At 47.7% G+C, this 19,699-nt stretch overlaps 1 protein-coding gene across 2 annotated transcripts; it reads right to left on the bottom strand.

The window, feature by feature from the left end:
• Positions 1 to 2,443: 2,443 nt before the first annotated feature.
• Positions 2,444 to 19,520, bottom strand: MIGA2 (mitoguardin 2). Of its 2 annotated transcripts, none has more exons than XM_031046483.2 (16): positions 19,414 to 19,520; positions 17,979 to 18,224; positions 17,147 to 17,342; positions 16,112 to 16,224; positions 14,014 to 14,131; positions 13,398 to 13,537; positions 11,852 to 11,969; positions 11,578 to 11,678; positions 10,989 to 11,104; positions 10,483 to 10,555; positions 9,788 to 9,874; positions 9,014 to 9,112; positions 8,669 to 8,803; positions 8,059 to 8,112; positions 7,047 to 7,163; positions 2,444 to 6,265 (listed from the first exon to the last, which is right to left on the bottom strand). In XM_031046483.2, exons 2-16 carry the CDS (start codon positions 18,072 to 18,074, stop codon positions 6,065 to 6,067), a joined length of 1,764 nt encoding a protein of 587 aa, XP_030902343.2. In that variant the 5' UTR covers positions 18,075 to 18,224; positions 19,414 to 19,520; the 3' UTR covers positions 2,444 to 6,064. The 2 variants fall into 2 exon arrangements, with proteins under 2 accessions (XP_030902343.2, XP_005146280.2); XM_005146223.3 differs by having other exon boundaries at positions 17,147 to 17,357.
• Positions 19,521 to 19,699: the final 179 nt, after the last annotated feature.

A 19,699-nucleotide genomic window follows, 5' to 3' on the forward strand; every position in this document is an offset into this window, starting at 1 on the left:
GCCACCGCGGCCAATCAGAATGTACTTAAGGGGCGGTGAGACCAATGGGCGGGAGCGCGGAGAGCGGCTGCCCAATGAGGCTGCGCGGCAGGTGAGGCGCCGGCCAACCCATCGCCACCCAATTAAACACCCAGCCCGGGGAGCGGCAAAACCAATCAGCCACTAACATCGCTGTCCAATAGGAGGAGGGCGCAGGGGGCGGGACAGCCAATCGGGAGAAAGGCGGGTGTCATTTCCTCACCTCATTGGCCAAAGGAGTGATGCAGATCAGCCAATGAGCAGCTTCCCTTGCCGCCAGCGCTTGGCCAGTCAGCTGGCGCGGGGGGCTGAGGCAGGGGCTTGGTGACCGGTACAATGGCGGCCGCTGCCCCCACAGCCCCGCTCCGGGCCCACAGGCAGCAGTGCCCATGACGAGCCCTCCTCACCCGGCCTGGCAGCGGCGGTGTGGGGCTGGTGCTGGAGGAGCTGCTTCGTCCCCCTCACCCGCTGGCAGTGAAAGAACAAAATGCCCTTGTGTCCTGTCACCCTTTAAAGGGGGTTGTTTGAAGAGAATCTTTCATTTTATAAACGGTGTTACCACACGATAGGATTCTTGCGTAGCTTAAGCCCGTTTCTTAACACACAGGTGATGATTTTCAATTTATAACCTCTCCAAAAATGAAAATGCCCTTTTTTTATCCTTTTTTTAATAGTCACATCTCCTTTATAGCTTTGTGAAGATCCAGAGATGTGCACACGTGAAAATGCTGAAGTAAAGTCCTGGCAGAAAAAAAAGTACACCCTTCAAAAGGCATTGCAAAGACCAGGCACCACCTGGTCTGAAGGTAACAACCTTTTGTCCCCTCTCCAACTAACTTTGACCACTGCAATCAGACACTTTGAAGACCAAATTGAAATCAATGCGAGCCCAGAGGGTAATACTTACCTGAGGAGCCCAAACCACCAGAACACAAACTGCAGCACTCTACAAGTGAGATCCAGGAGCAGCATCGCACAGGAAAGGTTGCAGAAGGCAAATTCACCTTTACGTGAGCACATCAAATGGTTTTATAAAGTAAAACTTATGGGGTGTTCCTGTCAGAATAATAGGCAAGAGCAGCACAAGTGATGAATATAAGGGGGTGCCTTTAATCTGTATATGTCAGGAAAGGGTTTCTATCCCCTAACACATTCACGCAAACAGGGAGAAAACTCCTTTTCCTGCAGTTGTAAAATACCTTATTTTAGATAGCAATGATGAATATGTCCCATTAATTCCAACAGGTTCTTCACAGCTGACACATTTCCCCCCATTGCAGGAACTAAAATAGCAAGAAAGTCTTATTATTTGGAGAGAAAGAGCAAATATTTACTGCAGAAGTGGAGTTCGTTGCAGCAGGCTGCTGCGAGGTAGCATGAGTGATTTGCTGCTTTCATAGTCGAGTTAAATAAATCTCCTCCTTCCCAAGCTATTGAATATAGAGTTATGCTGGCAGAGTGGATTACATTTGATCTATGTACCATGACAAGTACTGAAAATTGTGGGCTTCATTGCTATATTCACCCACTCCTTCCTGAACAGAAGAAGAAAGTGTCAATACACAGCGCAGCCTTTGCTCTGTTCCTTCAGCATAAGAAAGCACAAAGCTGCTGTAGGAGATGGAATGAATATACAGTCTGACACCATGGAAACCGAGACAAACTCCTTTTAACTCTTCCAACCAACGTTCAGGGTGTGGCACGAGACAGAAACCTTCCTATTCATGAAGGTTTTATTTGCATATAGCCTAGTTCATGACAGACTTGCACTAATGCTAACTGGGACTGGTTTGTATTAAGTGTATGGATGGAATCTTAATCGCTGTGGAAGCAAGGAGCCTGCCTGCTTCAGTCTGGTTTCTGCACCATTCGAAAAGGAAAGTATTTAAACACGCTATGATTGAGATGAGTTTCCTGCGTTGCTTAGCAGATGGGCACCTCTGATACCAGCCCACAGGCTTTAGCTGGGTTTCTTTCACACCACTTAGGAGGCTGGTAAGAATGCTACAAGAACTTGGACAGTGTTGAAGAGATTCTGCTCCTCGCTAGGATTTCTGTTATCACTTTATCAGAGCCTGCTGGCCTGCCCACATCACACCCAAACACAACTGAACCGCCACAGAGCCAGAAACAGCTCAGAAATGAAAGCCTAGCATTCAACCACTGCTCAACATGAAATGAACTGTCTTGGTTTAGAACCTGCTTCATCCAGACTTGTCTTCACCAGAAGCAGCAAGAGTCCCCATGCAAACAAACCCCACAGACCAAGAAAACCTACGTTTAGCACATTGACTCCAGGAAGAGTGAGCCTTGTTTGAAACCATCACTAACACCAGAAATGTCACACAACTGCCACCTAAATCAGCAACCAGAGACCAAGTTTCTAGCCAAGTTTTGCCAGGGAATTTAGAAACAAAAGCCACACTCATGAAGGAAAGTTTTATTTGACATGGAATGCCCACAGCCTAAGATTAAAGGTATTTAAAAAAACAGCTGCAAAGAAAAAAAAGAAAGCAGCAAAACAAGAGATTTGTACACCTTCAGGAAATCAAGCAAAAATAGGCACAAGTTTACATTCATTAGTTTCAGATACAGCAAAGGAATGTTCTACTGAAGAGGGGTGATATCCTGCTTTCCCATTTCCTTCTATGAGACAGCACAGGTCCTGCTCTTCAAAGACATTATAGTCCTGTAGATAACAAGGCAGATTTTTCTTCTTAGTTATTAATGTATTTGTGCTTTAAGGATCATAAAGACCCTCCTAGAGCCATTTGGTGCAGTCTCTATATACATGCTAAAGCACCGAGGGTGTACTTTAACCACTGGTGAAGCTTGTTACAACCCCCACATAATAAACAAAAACCATGCATATCTGAAGGTCTGTTGAAGCATCAGAAACTACTGAAGGATTTTATTTCATAGCTGCAAAGCCACTTCAAATCCTGATCAGTGTTAAAATCGTGCAAGGGTCAGCCCAGAATGATTTAACTCCTTGAGAATAAGGGTTCATTATAAAAAAGGTAAATGTTTATCTCTAGAGATTCTGCCTGAATGCCTATCTCATCTGCTACTAACACTGAAGAATTGCCTTTACTAAACAGAGTATGCCAGGGAGAGGATTTCCTTGTGAACTCTTACAAAGCCAGAGAGCAGGAGGTCATCACCTTTTACTCTATCCTGCAAACCTGAGTATGTGGTTGCCATTTGGGCCAAGCCCTGCTCTTGCTGGGATCAGTGGAAGCAGCCCAAGTCTCTGCTCATGGTTACATCCAAAGGAGCTGAAGGCAGCAGGTCACTGATCACCACCCCTCAGGTCAGGGAGAGCCTCTTCCATGGGAACAGTTCCTCTGACTGCACTGATCTCAACAGTATCCTTCAGGAGGCTGCAAACACCTTTTTCTCAGGCTACACAGGGATTAGGGAGGGAGAAAGAGCAGCAATGAAACAGCAGGGACAGGCAGGGCGTGCAGAGTTTAACATCCTCCCATGTAAAGAGAAAATCAGTGTGTCTCTGCAGACATACACTCAAGAAGCTGCAGAGGTTCTCAGGGAAGACTCTTTACCTTCTCTGGAAGGGCAGTGTACCCTATTTGCAATAAGAGCTAAGGAAAAGCATAAAGCTGTAAAAATCACTGTCTTTCTTCCATTTAATTGATTGTGAATTTACAATTTCTTAGCTTAAAAAGCTGCAGTGCAAGTTAGTGTTGCTTCATGGGACCCTGTTTCACTGCCCTTTTCCCACCACAGTGTGAAAAGACCAAAGTCCACACAGCCAGTGTTGTTCTCTGTACACAACATGCTGCCTCATGCACTGAGGCCAAAAGACACTCAAAGTAGCAAATAAATACACATAAAACAACTCTAAAAATGAGAAATTAACAGCATTGATTCTTTAGAATTACAATCCGTATTATTACATTAATCTTCACATTTTAGCATCTTTTTAACCATTATACAAAGCTGCTGAAGCTACTCGTTCTTCTAAGCCAGCCACACAAGAGCACAAAGTACTATAAACTGCCCCCCCCAGGTAACTTGCTTTCAGAATAAAACACATTTTTGAATCACATTTACACAGAGCAGGTGTGTCATGCGAACACAACATCCACTGTTCCTTCTCTCACGTCACGCTGCCAGTAGCAAAACACCTCAGAGACCTTTCCTAGATTCAATTGCTGCCTCTTAAATCCTCCTCATAATAGCTTATTTCATGCAGCCCCACTTGGGTCAGCTGCTCCTCACCTCTGCCTCAGCACTGTCTTGTTTACGGCATTAATCTGGTCTTCAGGATAAGCCACATCAGTCTGGAGTGCTTATAAAGCAACAGATGTTACATGCTCTACACTTACCCTCTTGCAAGCATCTCAGGAGCATTTATCTACTCTTTTGACTTCCTCCTGTTTACTTTTTCCCTGCTTACCTCCTTCCTGCTTTTACCAGCAGGACCCTTTTACATTAGATATCCTAGGAGGAAGACAGAAGACATTTGTATTCTCCAAGCCCATGCACTGACTTGCTACTCACATGGAATCTCCAGATTCTTACATTTTTTGGTTCCCCTTATAAAGACATGGCTAGATAACACTTATGCCTTTTACCTAGAACAGACAGAAGGGATAACTAATCAGGTCTGGAGAACAAACAATGAAGCCCATATTTTTTGTGAAAGTTCTCATTTTCTTCTCCCTGAATACCTCCTTGTTCTGAGGCTGGGACTTGGAGCTGTCTGTGGATTAAACCAGGAGAAAGCACAGGCTGGACCTTCGACCTTCATCCGCAGCACTGCATTCAGAGAGGATGCAGTAAATCACTAAACCTCACACAAGCCAGGACTCCACAAGTCCAGCACGCAACACTGGTGCTATCCTATGCTGGCATCCAACTCGGCACACATCCCAGAGCAGCAAGATTTCAGGTGCTGGCTATGCATTCAGGATCACATCATTTGAGAAGAGCCTGTCCCAGCATTACAAGGGCACACATACACATTCATTTGATCTATACCTAAAACCATGCTATGTTTCTTAGGACTGACAGACTATCGTGACTCATTTCCTCTCCACCAGCTTGATCCCAGCTCTCCAGCTGCCTGCACACATAACCCCTTTCATACATCACATCCACCATCTACAGCTCTTACTACATTGTACATGAAGGAATAAGCAGCACAGTACATCAGTTCCCTCTGCTTGTGTACACCCCACACCTCCTACCTAGCAAAACCTGCTAATGGCTCATTCTGAAACACAGCAAGGCACTTTGATGGACATTAAAGACTTTGTGCATGCACAGGCAGAATGCAAGTCCATCCCTTCCTCACAATATCTTGCCTTAGGGGCAAACAGACCTCAGCAGTTTCCTAAGGGAGGATGACCACGGCACAGAGCCTGTCATCTGGCCTGCAAACAGCAGCAACATCGAGGGAACAGACCAACTTCCTTAGAGCTTCAGACTTGTTACAGAAGTCTGCATTTTACTTCAGTGCTTTACAGAAGTATTTCTTCCTCCTTGGGAAAGAAACCTTTGCTAGTCACATTGCATGTATTAAAACACCTACAGGTAAAAATCAGCAGTAATGTCTGTAGCAACACAGCAGAGAAGAACAATAATTAAAACCCCAAAGCAAATAAAGCCTCTTTGAGAAGCTAATGGTCAAGTGCAGAATTTACCAATGATGTTCCTGTTCCCACACACAACCGTAAACATCAGGGATTACCTCCCAGAGAACACACAGGTGAATGGGTGTGTGTATGTTGCCCCTATCCAAGGGAATTGTGCAAAAATCTGGGCCCAGGCAGTTCATGGTTCATATGACACGTTAAAAATAACAAGAACAGACAGGTGGAACAAACAAGAAATTCAAACCATAAGCTGGCAAGTGGTCCTGGATCCATCCCAGCAAACACTACCGGCTACACAAAGCAGAAGGTCCCACCAGGTTGCTGTGTGTGAAGTCTCGCTGCCACCACAGCACATTGCAGGTAGTTTTATCCATCTCTGGAAGGAGAAAGGTCCTTGTACAAAACTGTTTTCCTCCCCTGACAGATCAGATGAGCTCCTTCAGCGGCTCATTTTCACCAGGAAGCATGCCGTTCATCTCCGGGGAAGTCTCAGTGCCCAGATATCCCAAGAGGATCTCACTGCGCCGCCGCGAGAGCTGCAGAATGTCTTCTGCCAGCGACTGCACTGTTGTGTATCTCACGTTGTCCAAATCAAACATGTCCTTTAGGTATTGTACTATCTGGTGCTGCAAAGGCAAAGGAAGGTTTAGAGTAACGAGATCTCCCCCCACCTGCCACACAAGCTCTGGGGCACCCAACACAAGGAGGACATGGACCTGTTAGACCAAGTCCAGAGGAGGCCATGAAGATGCTCAGAGGTCTGCAGCACCTCTCCTATAGAGAACAGGCTGAGAGAGCTGGGGTTGTTCAGCCTAGAGAAGAGAAGGCTTTGGGGAGACCTTAAAGCAGCCTTCCAATACCTAAACAGTGCCTACAAGAAATCTGGAGAGGAACTTTCGACAGTTTCAAAGAGGCAGGACAAGGGGGAATGGCTTTAAGATGAAAGAGAGGAGCTTTAGATTAGGTATTAGGCAGAAGCTCTTCCCTTTGAGGGTTCTGAGGTGCTGGCACAGGGTGCCCAGAGAAGCTGTGGCTGCCCCATCCCTGGCAGTGCTCAAGGCCAGGTTGGACACAGGGGCTTGGAGCAACCTGCTCCGGTGAAAGGTGTCCCTGCCTGTGGCAGGGGGTTGGAACTGGATCAGCTTTAAAGGTTCCTTCCAACTAAAACCAATCTGTGATTCTATAACCTCACATTTTCACTATCAGTTATGGTAAATTGTGCTGTGGGACTCTTGCCAACCCAAATTCAGTGACCTGCATCTCAAAAAAAGTGATTTCTAGAAGGCTTTTGTACAGAGCCAAGTTTCTCTAATGCCAAATCAGTCATCAAAAGCACACATCTGCAGCCTTAGGACAGGGGACAGCAGGAGTCCCACAACAAAATTAGGTACAAAAAAGCCACCTTACCTTGAAGAAACTGCAGACTTCAGATAGCTGCTGCTTGGGCCCCAGAAAACCAAAGGCTAGAACAGGACTGACATGCTCCGATACGGAGTAGAAATGAGAGATAAAACCATCTGGTACCTGTCACAAGGAAAGGAAGAGTTCTTCATGCTCAGAATTAGCAGCTTATTCCATATCAGCTACCAAATTCCCTACCAGAAAACACCATGCTGCAATAACTGTAGTTAAGAGCTACTTAAAAACATCTCTTCCTGCAGGATTACATTTATCTTTCAGAACCCTTAAATGATGACTGGAGCTTTCTGTCTTCATGTTGCTAAACTACCATTACAGGAGGAAAACAAACAGAAGAAAATCTGGACCAAGCCAGGAAAGGGCATGTAAATATCCAAGACAGAGCTACTGCATGGCAGCAGCAATACAACTCTCAACGCTCTCATTTCAGTTTGTACCATCTCATCAGGCAAACCTTGTACCAGCTGGCTGTGGGATAGGAGTTGAAAACTTGCCAGAGGCCACAGACCCTGTGGCAGAACTGAGGTTGTGAAGTTGCAGCTTCCTGTTCCACAGGTCCATGAACTCATCTGCTGTGAAACTTCAGAAAGCCACAGATTTAAGGGAAATAAGTCAAGTAAAAGCTACTCAGCAATCAGTGCTGAGAAGCAAAGAAGTGCAGGAGTCATTCATTCCAGCACAGAAACTAAAATTCAAGCGCAGCCCCTTGTTGCTTGGTGCCTGTGACCATTCCTATGGTATTGTGAGCAGGGAGAGGGAACACAGACAGGAAACGTTATCTTTTGAATCCTCACATTAAGAAAATGGGAGTATAAGCTCTGGCTGATTCAGTAAAATACTGGCATGGCAATACTGGAGCAACAACCACACGACCCGAGCGCTCTAAAGCATCACAGAGAATGTGATTCAGTCTTACACCCCTTTAGTTTTGTATTTTGTCAAGAGTTGGGTGTTTGCAGCTTCAAATACATTTGATTCTTTCCCTTTTCATTTTACTTACCATCAGAAGCCTCCTTTTGGCTTTCAGAACTGACCAGCAGGCAGTTGCTAGAGCCTGTGATTAACAGAGAGAGAGACCATCTCAACCAAGCAGATTTAACCACTCCAAGAAAAGCCAAAGTATAACCTGATTTGGCTACCAAACCCCCCAGCATGCAGACTGGAAGCAGACAGCTGTTGAAAGGTGCCTCCCCACCACTCTATGAAACTAATCAGTCTTAAATACACAGCTAGAGGCATAGTGAAAAGCACTGTCACTGGAGCCACAGGATCTGCTGAGGTACCACCAGAATTAATGGCCAAGTGCACAAACCACACACGGTTTTCCCTACTTTTGGATTTTCTCATTTTCATCCACAAAAACATGCATTGTCATCATTTAGCATCACTGATAAGAGCCATTAGAGAAGTACATCTATTGGAGCTTTCAAAATAGGGAAAGCTTTCCTGTAAACAGTTTACATGTACAAGATCGCTGTTTAGAGCTTCAGGAAAGCATGGTATTTCTAAGGAGAGAATTCAGCTCAGCCAGGACAGCTGAGGTTCTACTCTTACCTAACATTGGCCCTGTAATCTCACACTCAGCACAAGTTTAAACCCTGTTTACTCACTGTCTCCTTGAAGCTGTCAGAGAGCCAGCGGTTGCGCAGCACAGCCAGCACAGAGGAGGGGGGGTTCTCCAGATCCTCAAAAGCATCCATGAGGATGAAGTCCAGCACAATATCAAAGAAACTCATGCACACCACCTGTCAGAGAGAAGAACAGTCTGTAAAGGGAACAGGGTTAAAGAAAAGAGATGGACTTTACTATTTGGTTTGAAATAACAAAATGCAATGAGCCGAAGCACACAATGTAATAGTATTTCAGCAGCGGTTCCTTCACTCCTGGGTTGCTCCTACATATCCATTATCTTCCAACTCCTCTGCAAGTTTGTAGAGATAATGTCTTTTACCAACCCCTCTTCCCTCCAGCTCCAGCTGAGTGGTCGGCCAGGTCTCTTGCTTCAGTGCATAATGCAGCATCTCCTCGTAGCTTTCCAGAAAAGCTTTGGGATTCTGGGAGAGCAGGGAAACAAAGCACTTCAGAAGGTACAACAGCTATGTAGGCACCAAAGTTTGTCTACTCTATTTTGAGCTTACATCAACACAAATGCATGTGACTTCATAAAGCTTTTAGCCAAAACACTCTTTATGCAGAAAGAGATCATTTACTTCTAGGATGTGTGGATGGCCCCAGGCTCAGCTGTGGCTCAAAGCACCTACACACCTACACTGCTCCACTTTCTAGTAGCTAAAGACCTGTCACCTATATGAAACTGAGCCACTAAGGGACTAATCCTGTGCAAGCAACAATCTCCCTGTTCAGGGGGTGACCAAGAGACTAAGCCAGCAATCTCAACTGCTACATGATATATACTGCTACAAAACCTGATGCAAAGGTTTTATTATCTCTTCCCTTCCCAATATCACTCAAGATGATGCCATTGCTGTTGCACACACTGTACCCTCTCCAGTGAGGCACAGCATCAAATTCTGGATAGGAGATGCACAGAACAGCTCTTTCCAGAGAATTTGGTTAAACAAGATTAAAAGCACAGGTATTTATCACTAGTCACCAGCATACAGATGAAAGTTTTCTTCTTCCAACACACTGTTCAAACTCTGGTTGGGATGGAGGAACAAGTGTCTCTGTGCTCACGATGTAGCTTAGCTGTTATATAGACTTCTTACCTTCTCAGCTTTTGTCATCAGTCCTATCACCATTTGTTTTCCAACCTCCCCAAAAAACAATTGATTGCTTTCATCCTCCAGCAGCTCCTGCAAAGGGAACAGAAGAAGTCTCATGTGAGCACATACACCTACATGAATTCTGAGCTGGGATCAAGAAAGGACACGACATGAAGCAGTGAATGCTGCAGACACTGTATCATCAACCTTTAATAAGCTGGAGTGCAGAAAACAAAACTGCTCTCTCCAGGAAGAGAGTTAAAAATCAGGCTGAAAGACTGGAAGACATAAAAAGGGAGGCACAGGGGCCACAGCCTGGCAGTGGGGCCAGGGTTCAAAAGCTGCCTTTCAGGCTCTAGGTATACATTGCCAGGAAAAGGATTGTGGTAAGGAGACAGAAATCATCCTGCCCCACCTCAGAGGTTTGACTGCAGCCCAGTGAAAAGCTCTTAAGTAAGAGCACCAGCTTCTGGGCAGCTCTGAAATTCCCAGATCTTTGATTCCCAGAACTAAGTTGACATCAGCAGCTACATAACCACTGCTCTCCAGGCCAAACTGCTCAGGATGGGATTGCTTAATTCCCCTGCAGAATTAAGCAAAGGAAGCTTAGGTTGCTGCTTTGATTTGCTTTAGAGAGGCAAAGCCTTCACCCCTGTGCTGGCGGAGGAGAACACACTGCTGACAGGAGCCATTCTCACCTGGAAGGCCTGCCTGACGCAGTGCAGCTTTGCCAGGAAATCCTGGTCACTGTAGCAGCCAAGGAGCTCTGTCCTAGAGGAAAAGGAGAAGGACTGCATAAATTCCAGCTCTCCTGATGTCTGTGCTCATATCAACTACAATCCCCAAAGCAAAAAGTAAACCCCCAGTCTGTGCCTAGGAGAAAGTAACAACATTCCCTTTGTACAGCTCCCTGGGGGAGCAGAGCACCTCTGCAAAGGCTGTTACAGCACAGGATTCTGCCCTACCAGCCTCCCACAACACTCACATCTCCCATTACTAATTTCCTGGGACAATCACTCTTTCTTAACCTGTGTCCTAAAATCTGGGGCTACTCCCCTGGGAAGCCTGAATGAGCAGAAAGGATGCTCAGAGTTTCTGACCACACAGGGTTATTCTGGTTAAAGAGCTGCTCAGAGGCAAATGATGTATTCACACTACTCAAAGGAGCCTCGACACAAACACCCACAACTCCAGCTGTGTTCACCTCAGTGTCCGGCACGCAACCTTCCCTTCTTTCACTAACTGCAAAGCTTCTTCATATGCTGCTACTGGCTTAGAGAGGTGGAATGGCATTTCCTCAAAGTGGAGAGAGTCAAAGAGCTGTAGAGGTGGCAAGAGACATGGGAAGAACAAAATGATCTCATTAATATTTGCACATACTCAGAGCCTGCACACAAGCACGATGTGCCTTCCTCAGCCAGCAATTTCATGCCAATTCTGCCAATTATTTCATGCAAAATACTTCTTTTCCCACCAGTTTCAAAGCTGTCCCAGCTCTGACAGCTCAATATCCCCTAAAATTCAGGTAATCAAGCCACATTACATTAGATTTACAGTACTTCCCTGTTATGGCAGGTTTTCTAGAATAGATAGGAGGATGACACAGAAATGCCAGTTGGAAAGGGCTGCCCCATGCCCCTAACTAAAAAGGGTTTTCCTAACGTCCATCAGGAACTTCCCAGCTTGGGGCTGTTGCTCCATGTTTTATCATTTTCCTCTACCAAGATGCATTTGGCTCCTTCATGGCTCGCCTCCAAGTAGCTGGACTGTGACACAGCTGAAACTTCAGTCACCTCTGCTGCAGAGAAGAAGGAGTCATCCGAGGCTGAGCTGTCTTCATCATCCGTCCGCAGCCGCAGTGACCCATCCGTTAATGGAAGCATTAAAGTCTTCTCTGAAGGAAAGAAAGAAGCTGCATGTGTGGGAGGTTATGAATTACCATGCCTCTTAGCTCCTGTGCTGTCCCTCTCCCCCACCTCACAAACAGCCCTTTGCCTAGCTTACAGAAAAGCCATACATCCAGATGGAAACTGGCCCTTCCGTGCATTTCCAACCCAGCTCCCATACCCAGGTCCAGCAGCATGCTGTCTGAGGGAAGCGAAGACCCAAACTCTTCCTGGAGGTGGTAGGCTCGGTGCAAGAGGGATTCCAGCTTCTCGGCGAACTCCCTTTTCTGGGACTCCTCCTTGAACACACAGAAAAGCCACCCTCAGTTAGCCAGGGCAGACATGGACAGACAGCACAGACATGGCAGGAAGCTGTCAGGAAAATGGGATTTGCAGTTTGCAAATTAAATGATCAAAAAACAAAGAAAGAAACAAGAGAGGACTCCTTAATCCTACAGTGCAGCTAATAACGCAAGCAGAGGGAAGTTTCTACACAGCCTGTTCAAGCCATCTGGCTTTTTAGCTTGGCAATTCCATTTTCCTGTTAGGAAAAGGAAGAAAGGACTTAAGAACTTTAACCTGCCATCCAGAATAACAGGTATTTTAACGAGTTATGTCTCACTGAGCTCTCATGACTTGTGATTTTAGCCTAGTTTCAAGAGGGAATTGCGCCAGAAAAGCTGTGTTGAATACAAGAGAGGATCCAGGACTGTACAACTGACTAAGAGTCCTTGGATTAAGATGCTAGGCATAAGCAAACTTGACTGTAAGCAGCACAGGAGGATAAAGAAGAAAAAGGAGAAAAGTAAGACTTGCCTTCATGGCCCTGTGTCTGCATGAGTATCGCACCCAGATGACAGAAGCATTAACAAGAAGCGTGAAATCTATTTTGATAATGAACCAACTGGTTTTAAGTCAGCTTTAGAAATACCTTATAGGACTCTTCAAAGAGAGACAACAAGAGAATCCAGATTTGACTTAGATAAATATTATCCAGCACAAAAGACAAACATCTCGCATGCTTCCTACACCTGGAACTCTTTTTGCCAGCAAGAACTGGAGAGTTGGGAGTTTCACAGTCCTGAGCTACAGCTGCACTTCTGAGCTTCATGGTTGTCACTAAGCCATTCTAGTTTGGATCTCCTCTTATCAGAGGTCTTCCCTGCATAGAAGGTGCTGTCCTAAAGTACTGGGGTTCATAGCTGTAACTGAACAAGTTACACACCTCCCTACCCCTCCTGCTTACTTAACTCCTTCCGAATTCCCGCTCTGCCTTACTCATGCAGTCAGATGGCCTCTTATTCTCCACCCAGCTCCCTAGCAAGTGATAGCTACGATCATGATCACCACTTTCAAATGCACTCAAAAGCTGCAGACACAACACTGTCACACAAAAGCTATTCCCTCCTCTCGGATGCTGTATCGTTACAGCCTTTCCTACCGCAGCCTCTGCTGCTGGAGGACTTGCCTGACAGTGACTGACACCGTGCTGGAGGGTGGGTAGAAAAGCTGGTGAATGAGGGGGCGAGACTTATTAAAAAGAAAAAGACATTAAAAACACCCACTCTCATTGCATAAAGAAGCTGCAGCTACAGACAGGTCTTAAACAGAGTCTGGCCCAACTCTACCCTTCATTTGCTCTTCTTTAACCTCCTACTAACTTACTGCTTCCAGCAAAGAGGCTGCCATTCAGCATGCTCCCCAGCAAGGGAAAAGTGAGGACCTACCTCTGAGATGGTCTCAGATATGCTCTCTTGCTGTTTCTTGCTGTCCCAGGGCACAGGAGTGCTGGTACTAGCACTGTCCCTCTGCCTGATGGTCAGTGCCTGCTCCCACTTCTGCAGGGCCTCCTCAAACAGCTCCATGCCTGGTAATGCAACCAAATACAAGCTGTTGAGCCTCAGGCCACTTGAGACTAAAGCAATACAGCATGAGTATTTGCTCTTTCAGACAATACAGTGAAAAGGGAAGTTCTCCTCAACTGGTAAGAAAGAATAAATGTCTTCTATTTCTTTCCCTTGTAACTGCTAATCCAAATTAAGCTGTATTTAAGAACATTCCCAAACTGGTTAAAACATCAGCCATGTTACTTTTAAAGTACTGTTCACTACACAAGGTGATCCTGTTGCTCAAGCACAGTATTTTGGAAATAAATTATTCCCTGAGAAATGTTTCTTTAGGAGAAGATGGGATTTTTGTAACTAACAAGTGATGGAGTTTAAGCTCAGAATGGGATAGAGTTTCCTATTAGAGAGCTGCTGATGCTGTGTCAATTTGCATGCTGTTTTGAATGACAGTGATAAACATCCCCCCCAGGGCAATGCTACCCTTGTGCCTCTTTACCTTGAATGTAGAGGCTTTCTGCACTGGAATCACCAATGGCTCCAGCATCTCCCATCACCTGGGCCTCCCACATCCCCGCTGATGCTGGTATTGGACTTGAGGAATTGACTGCTACCATCTGCAGGAAGGGAGAAGAGAGCAGCAAACACCTTTTGCATTCTCTCCAGGGGTAGCAACGTTCAGACCACACAAACATCACCACCAGTTATTTAGTCCATTCCCCCATGCCCCCCTGTACTAGTTCTCCCTGCCCTGGGAAGGGGAAGGCATCAAGGGTTACCAGCCCCTTCCTGCTTGGGTTAACACTACACTGTCAACTGTGACAGCCCCACCATGCTGACAGTGGAGGCAAGGTGAGAAGTTCTCCCCTTCTCCACCCAGCACCACAGGGGGGTCTTGGGAAGCACAGGAAGTTGTGTGGGAATTACCTTCCCAAGCAATTTACACTGAAGCCTCATTAGGAAACCAAGTACAAAGGGAAGCACTAGCAGGAGAGTACTGATGGAGGTGACAGCCTGAGAAAGCTCCAAAGTAGTCACAACAAAGGCATAAGGATTTTGCTAGGAAGTTCATGGCAGCTCCAGGTATCCATACACAAAACACTGGAAGTGGAAGGGAAGTGACCACAGTCCAAACAACAGAACAGGTTACCAGCAGGAATACAGCTGAGGGCTTTGGCCAGGGGGATCCTCACTCTCCTCTTTGTAACCAAAGCTTCTCCTGGGACAGCCAAGCACTAAGAGCTATACAGCAAACTGTCACCTTTCTCCAGTTTCATACTAGCTCATAAATGTCTTTTAAAGTCCCACCCAATAAAGTGCTGGGTTCAGACACCATCAATGACCAGTGCTTTCATACGGCTCAGAAAAAGGTGTCCAAATGTGAGTCTGATTGTAGAAAAAAACCCTACTGTAATAATCTGATCACTGACTTCTTGCCCTGCCTCTGCTGGTTGATCTCTGGAGTGTTAATAAATCACCTCGAGATCCAGAACTGCAAATCATCAGTTCACTGCTGCTGACTTACTTATTAGACGGCAAAGAAGAACCCCAGAAAGCAGATGAGAGGCAGAAACTGCAGCTGTGCGAAGGATGAGCTGTTTCTCCATCAACTAACATGAAAGCAGTGAGTACAGTGTCACAGACACTCAGCTCCCACATCACGGAGGGGATACGGGAACAGATCCCTCTCTGTGTCAATATCCCCACCCATGCACCAGCAGTGAAAAAGGGGTTTAGGCAGCTCTTTATCTAAAGAGAAACTGACTTCAAGGATACAAATCCTGGACGGCATCTGTGGGAAGGGAGAAGCCGCAGGGGAATTAAATGGATGTGAGAGTCCCCAAAGGGAGAGGGAGGCCAGAGCTGGACACAGCTTGGTGCTGACTGACACGTCCCATCATGTCCCAGTTATTCCATGACAATTCCAGTGCACACTCATCGCTGGGCCGACACTGCCGCCTGCTGGAGACACACTGTACCCAGCACAGAGCTTGGCAGCTTTCTGCTGCTTTAACTGGGAAGAACAAGTTAAAACCCAGCAATGCCTGGGTGGGGGGGACTGCAATAAATCACAGTGCACAAAGCTGCAGAGGTTCACTTGGGCTGCCTGATGCTCCAACAGCAGCACACAAGGCTTTGGGCAATGGAGATATAAAACGGGTCTTGAAATCACAAATGCTCCCCAGTAATTTTGTGTCTGATCTCACAAGAGGTGGATACAAGCAGCGATGTCATCTCCTGCCTGGTTATGCCTGAATTACCTGTATTTAAAGGCTGCTTTTGGCTTTGGAGGAGGTAGAACGCCTGGGCTGTGTTCTCACCCTGCGCTGTTTCCTGAACAGAACTATCAGACTTCAGTAGTTACCTTGGTTTTAACAACCAAGCAACCTGTGAGCAGCCACAGGAGGGGAAAATGCTGTTCTGATTTCATGCAGGCAACTCCAGACAATCACTGCAACGTTAATATCAGAACTCACCCTACAATTAGGCTGTAACCTGTCCTGCTCCAAGAGCCTTGGCATTATCCATGGGCCAGCCCAAGCCCAAGGACTTGGTGCCCTTGTTACAGGTAGGTGCACCCACATCTCCCATCTTACCGAGGTGATGCTGTGGGAAGAACTGGAATGTTTGCTGGGCTCAATGGAGGAAATCCCGCTGAGTGTGTCATTGCTCTTGCTGCCAGGACTCTGCACTCTCCTGCTGGAGTATCCTGCAAGGAAAGGTCTCATAAACCCAGGATTTTTAGGCTGAATTCACTGCAGCTGTGAACAGAGAGGGGAACATTGCCCTGGGAAGTGTGATTGTGAATGGGCAAAGCAGCATCCAATACATAGAAATAAGTCAAGGATCTCCTGCATGCTCTATTTTGCCCTGAGACATTAATAAAGCTGTTATCAGTGGGGATCCGAGGCTGAGGAATTAACGTTTATTCACCACTCATGGACAGCAGGAGGCAAGTGGGAAGCATCAAGAAGGAACTCCTCCAGCTTCCCTCAGGCCAGGCAGAGCACAGATGGCCCTCCTCTGGTTCTTATTAAAACTGTTAAGATATTTTCATGTTTCACAAAACAAATACTTAATCCCGCAAGTGCTTTGCTGAGGACTTGAGTCAGTCTTGCCCCCCATAATCAATACAATCAGGTGCAGGAGCTGCCTCAGAGCTGGATGAACTCACAACTCCCCAGTCTGCCCGAGGCCAACTTCCCCTCTATCATCCCGACCTCACCAGTGTGGCTGCACAAGGGACCCCTGGGTCAGGCCTCATATTGGCATCACCAAGATCAATACATAACCAGGTCACTGTGTGCCCTGGGCTGTTACTGGCAGGGGCACACAGCATAACAGGTCCACGGTCTTCCTATAGGAAGAGGGATGGAAACTGCAGACCTTGGTGAAAACCTCAGTGTCACTTTTGTCTTGCTTCTTTCAAAGCAAGGGCTTTGAGCTCAGGGTCTTTCCCTTTCCTGCACTAACCCTATGTTCATGGCACTGTGCTTCAGGCTTCCAATTTCATTCTGCATTGATGGACTGTACAAACAGCTTCACTTTCCTCTCCCCCATCACTCCCTGTACACCCTCTTTGCTCCCTCACAAAAGGCTTTTGGGGGCATTTCCCTTTATGCAAGGCCAACCTTTCTTCACAGAGGAAACCCTTCTGGTTGGCAAGATGGGCACCGTGATCCCGCCAGGCTTAAAGCCACACTTCTCTGGAGCAATCTGCTTCTTTCGACGCCGACGCCGCTTCAGCTGATGAGCTGCAAGAGCCAACGCAACTGTCCCGAGAGCTGTAGCAAACAGCACCTTACGCAGGCCTGGAGAGAGCCGCAGCTGAGAGAAGACAGACTTTAAACACAAAAGATACGAAAGAGCAACAATGAAAAACCAATTCCACCACCCTTGGTTTATGTTCAAAGCAGTTTTAAATGTAAACACCTTTGGCATTCCCCCTCCCACCTGCAAAACACAGCCCCTGCTACACAACTAAGACTTAGCAGGGGAGAAACTGTGGAGCATCACTTTGACAGAGCCTGGAGAACTTGGTCTCAATCTTCATTACTAAAACACACTGCATATTTGCACATAGCCTGTAAGAGATGCAGTCCAGGCTATCCAAATTCAGCTCTGAAACCCTGGTATGTAGCTCAGCTTTATTGCTCCAAGTGTTGTGTTACAAGTGGGAAATACATTACTCTTCTCTAAAACAAAAGTCTTTTTCTAGTACCTCTGATGAAGAGAAGGGTTGAATCCATGCATTCTCCCAGGGAGGGATGTGGGAAACCCTTCTATCCCCCCTCCAAGCTCACCAACAGCAGATCTCCCACCACCCCAACTCTCTATGCAGCTCTTACCAACCCTCAAACCACCCAGGTCCCTCAGCATCACCCTGTCATGCCTCTGTTCCTCACAACTATCACAAAGAAAACCCAAGGAATGAGACAGAAAAACCCTTCCCACTTACTGTACCTGCCCAAATGTGGTGTAAACAAACACGGGGATCTCTGCCACAGTCATTGCCAAGGCCTGGATGATGGACATTCCCTCTGTCCTTCTAAATGCCATGTCTGCACAAAGATGCTGGCACCTCCAGGAGCCAGCAAGGGGAAGGGTACTTGTTGTGGATGCTGCGTGAGCTGCTCACAAAGAAATCCAAGTTTCCTCTGACACCTGGCTCAAAGTCCTGGGTTCAGCCTTCATCCAGCAATGCTCCTCCTGCAGGAAGAGGAAAATCAGGTGAGTGAAGGGAACACACAGCCTGCACCTCCTTGTACTGCAGTTCACAAACCAGATACCACATTGGAACAGCAGTGCCACTAAAGCCAAGCAGATCCAAAGCATCTTCTCACCACCACCAGCAGCAATGGCTTTGCTTGTCCTACCAACCACGGGGGCAGGCTCCTACACTGCTCTGTAGCAGCAGCGGCCTCGGATTTGATGGCTGCCAGAGGTTTCTACATGCACCAGAACCGGTAGCGTGTGGTTGGAGGGATTTTGTTTGCAGCACCATTATAAAAGAATACATATAAATAGATTACAAATAATCACGGCTGTTTTCATGGTCAAAAATCTGCTTTTGTAGCTTTCTGTGCACCGCAGACCTGCTCAAGAGCCAGCACCAAAGGTGTTTGCTCCAGAGGTTTCAACACCGAATTTACCCAGTGTAGCTGGGGAAGAGACACATGCTTCACATCAAGCGCAGAGCTACAGAAACTGAAACCTCATCTTTTAAACACCACAATGTTACAAACCCTTTGGCCCCGCTCTCTGCCAGGCCACACTGCTCTTAACCTCATGTGCAGCCAACACCGGGCTCTGGTGTCCCCCTGCACCCCCAGGCTAAACCCACCCGTGGTGTTCCAGCTGCATGAGGACCCCCCCGCTCCTGCCTGCCCGCAGGCAGGTAACCCCTCTGGGAGACGCTAGGAAATAGTCTCAAGGTGGCCGGAGCCGCAGGGCCCGCACATGAGTGATGCGTTCTCCTCACAAGGTTAAACCCAACGCTTTGGCCAGCGCAGGGATGCAGGCAGTGAGGTGCAGGCGGTTCGGGTACAGGAACACCCCGGGGGGGTTACGCCTGGCTGGGGAGCCCACGCTGCAAGGACCCGAGGCAACGCCTCTGCCTGGGGCACCGCTCCGCACCGGGGGCTCTCATGCCGAGGCCCTGTGGGAGCGGTGAACCCCCCGGCCAGGCAACCCGGGCCATGCGAACGGGAGTCCCCGGCCCTTCGCACCCCGGCAGCGTCCCGCACACGTGCAGCCCGTGGGCTCCCGCACCTCAGGCCGCCCCCAGGCCCGACTTCCACTGCAGGGGTCCCCGGCTCCGCTTCTCCCCCCCCCCCCACTCCCCAGCGATGGGGGGGCCCTACGGGTCCCCGGAGCCCTTGCGGCCGGTACCACTCACCGCGGCGGGGGGGAGAGGCGCGCGGCCCCACTCGGCGCCCTCTCCCCGCGCTGCGCGCCATGGCCGCGGAAGGGCAGCGTCTCCTTCCCCCGCTCCGCAGCCTACCCTGGAAGGGGCAGCACCGCCCACCGGCACCCGTCCAGCCAATAAGAGTGGAGAACCGCCTGCCTGCTCACCAATCAGAACGCATCCCACGGACCAGCTCGAGGATGAGTGCGGCTGAGCAGCGAGGGGAAGGGGCGGGGAGGCGGAGCCAGCGCCCATTGGTCAGCGGATGACAGCTCCC

Source organism: Melopsittacus undulatus, chromosome 11, assembly GCF_012275295.1.
Source record: "Melopsittacus undulatus isolate bMelUnd1 chromosome 11, bMelUnd1.mat.Z, whole genome shotgun sequence".
Taxonomy (NCBI): Eukaryota; Metazoa; Chordata; class Aves; order Psittaciformes; family Psittaculidae; genus Melopsittacus; species Melopsittacus undulatus.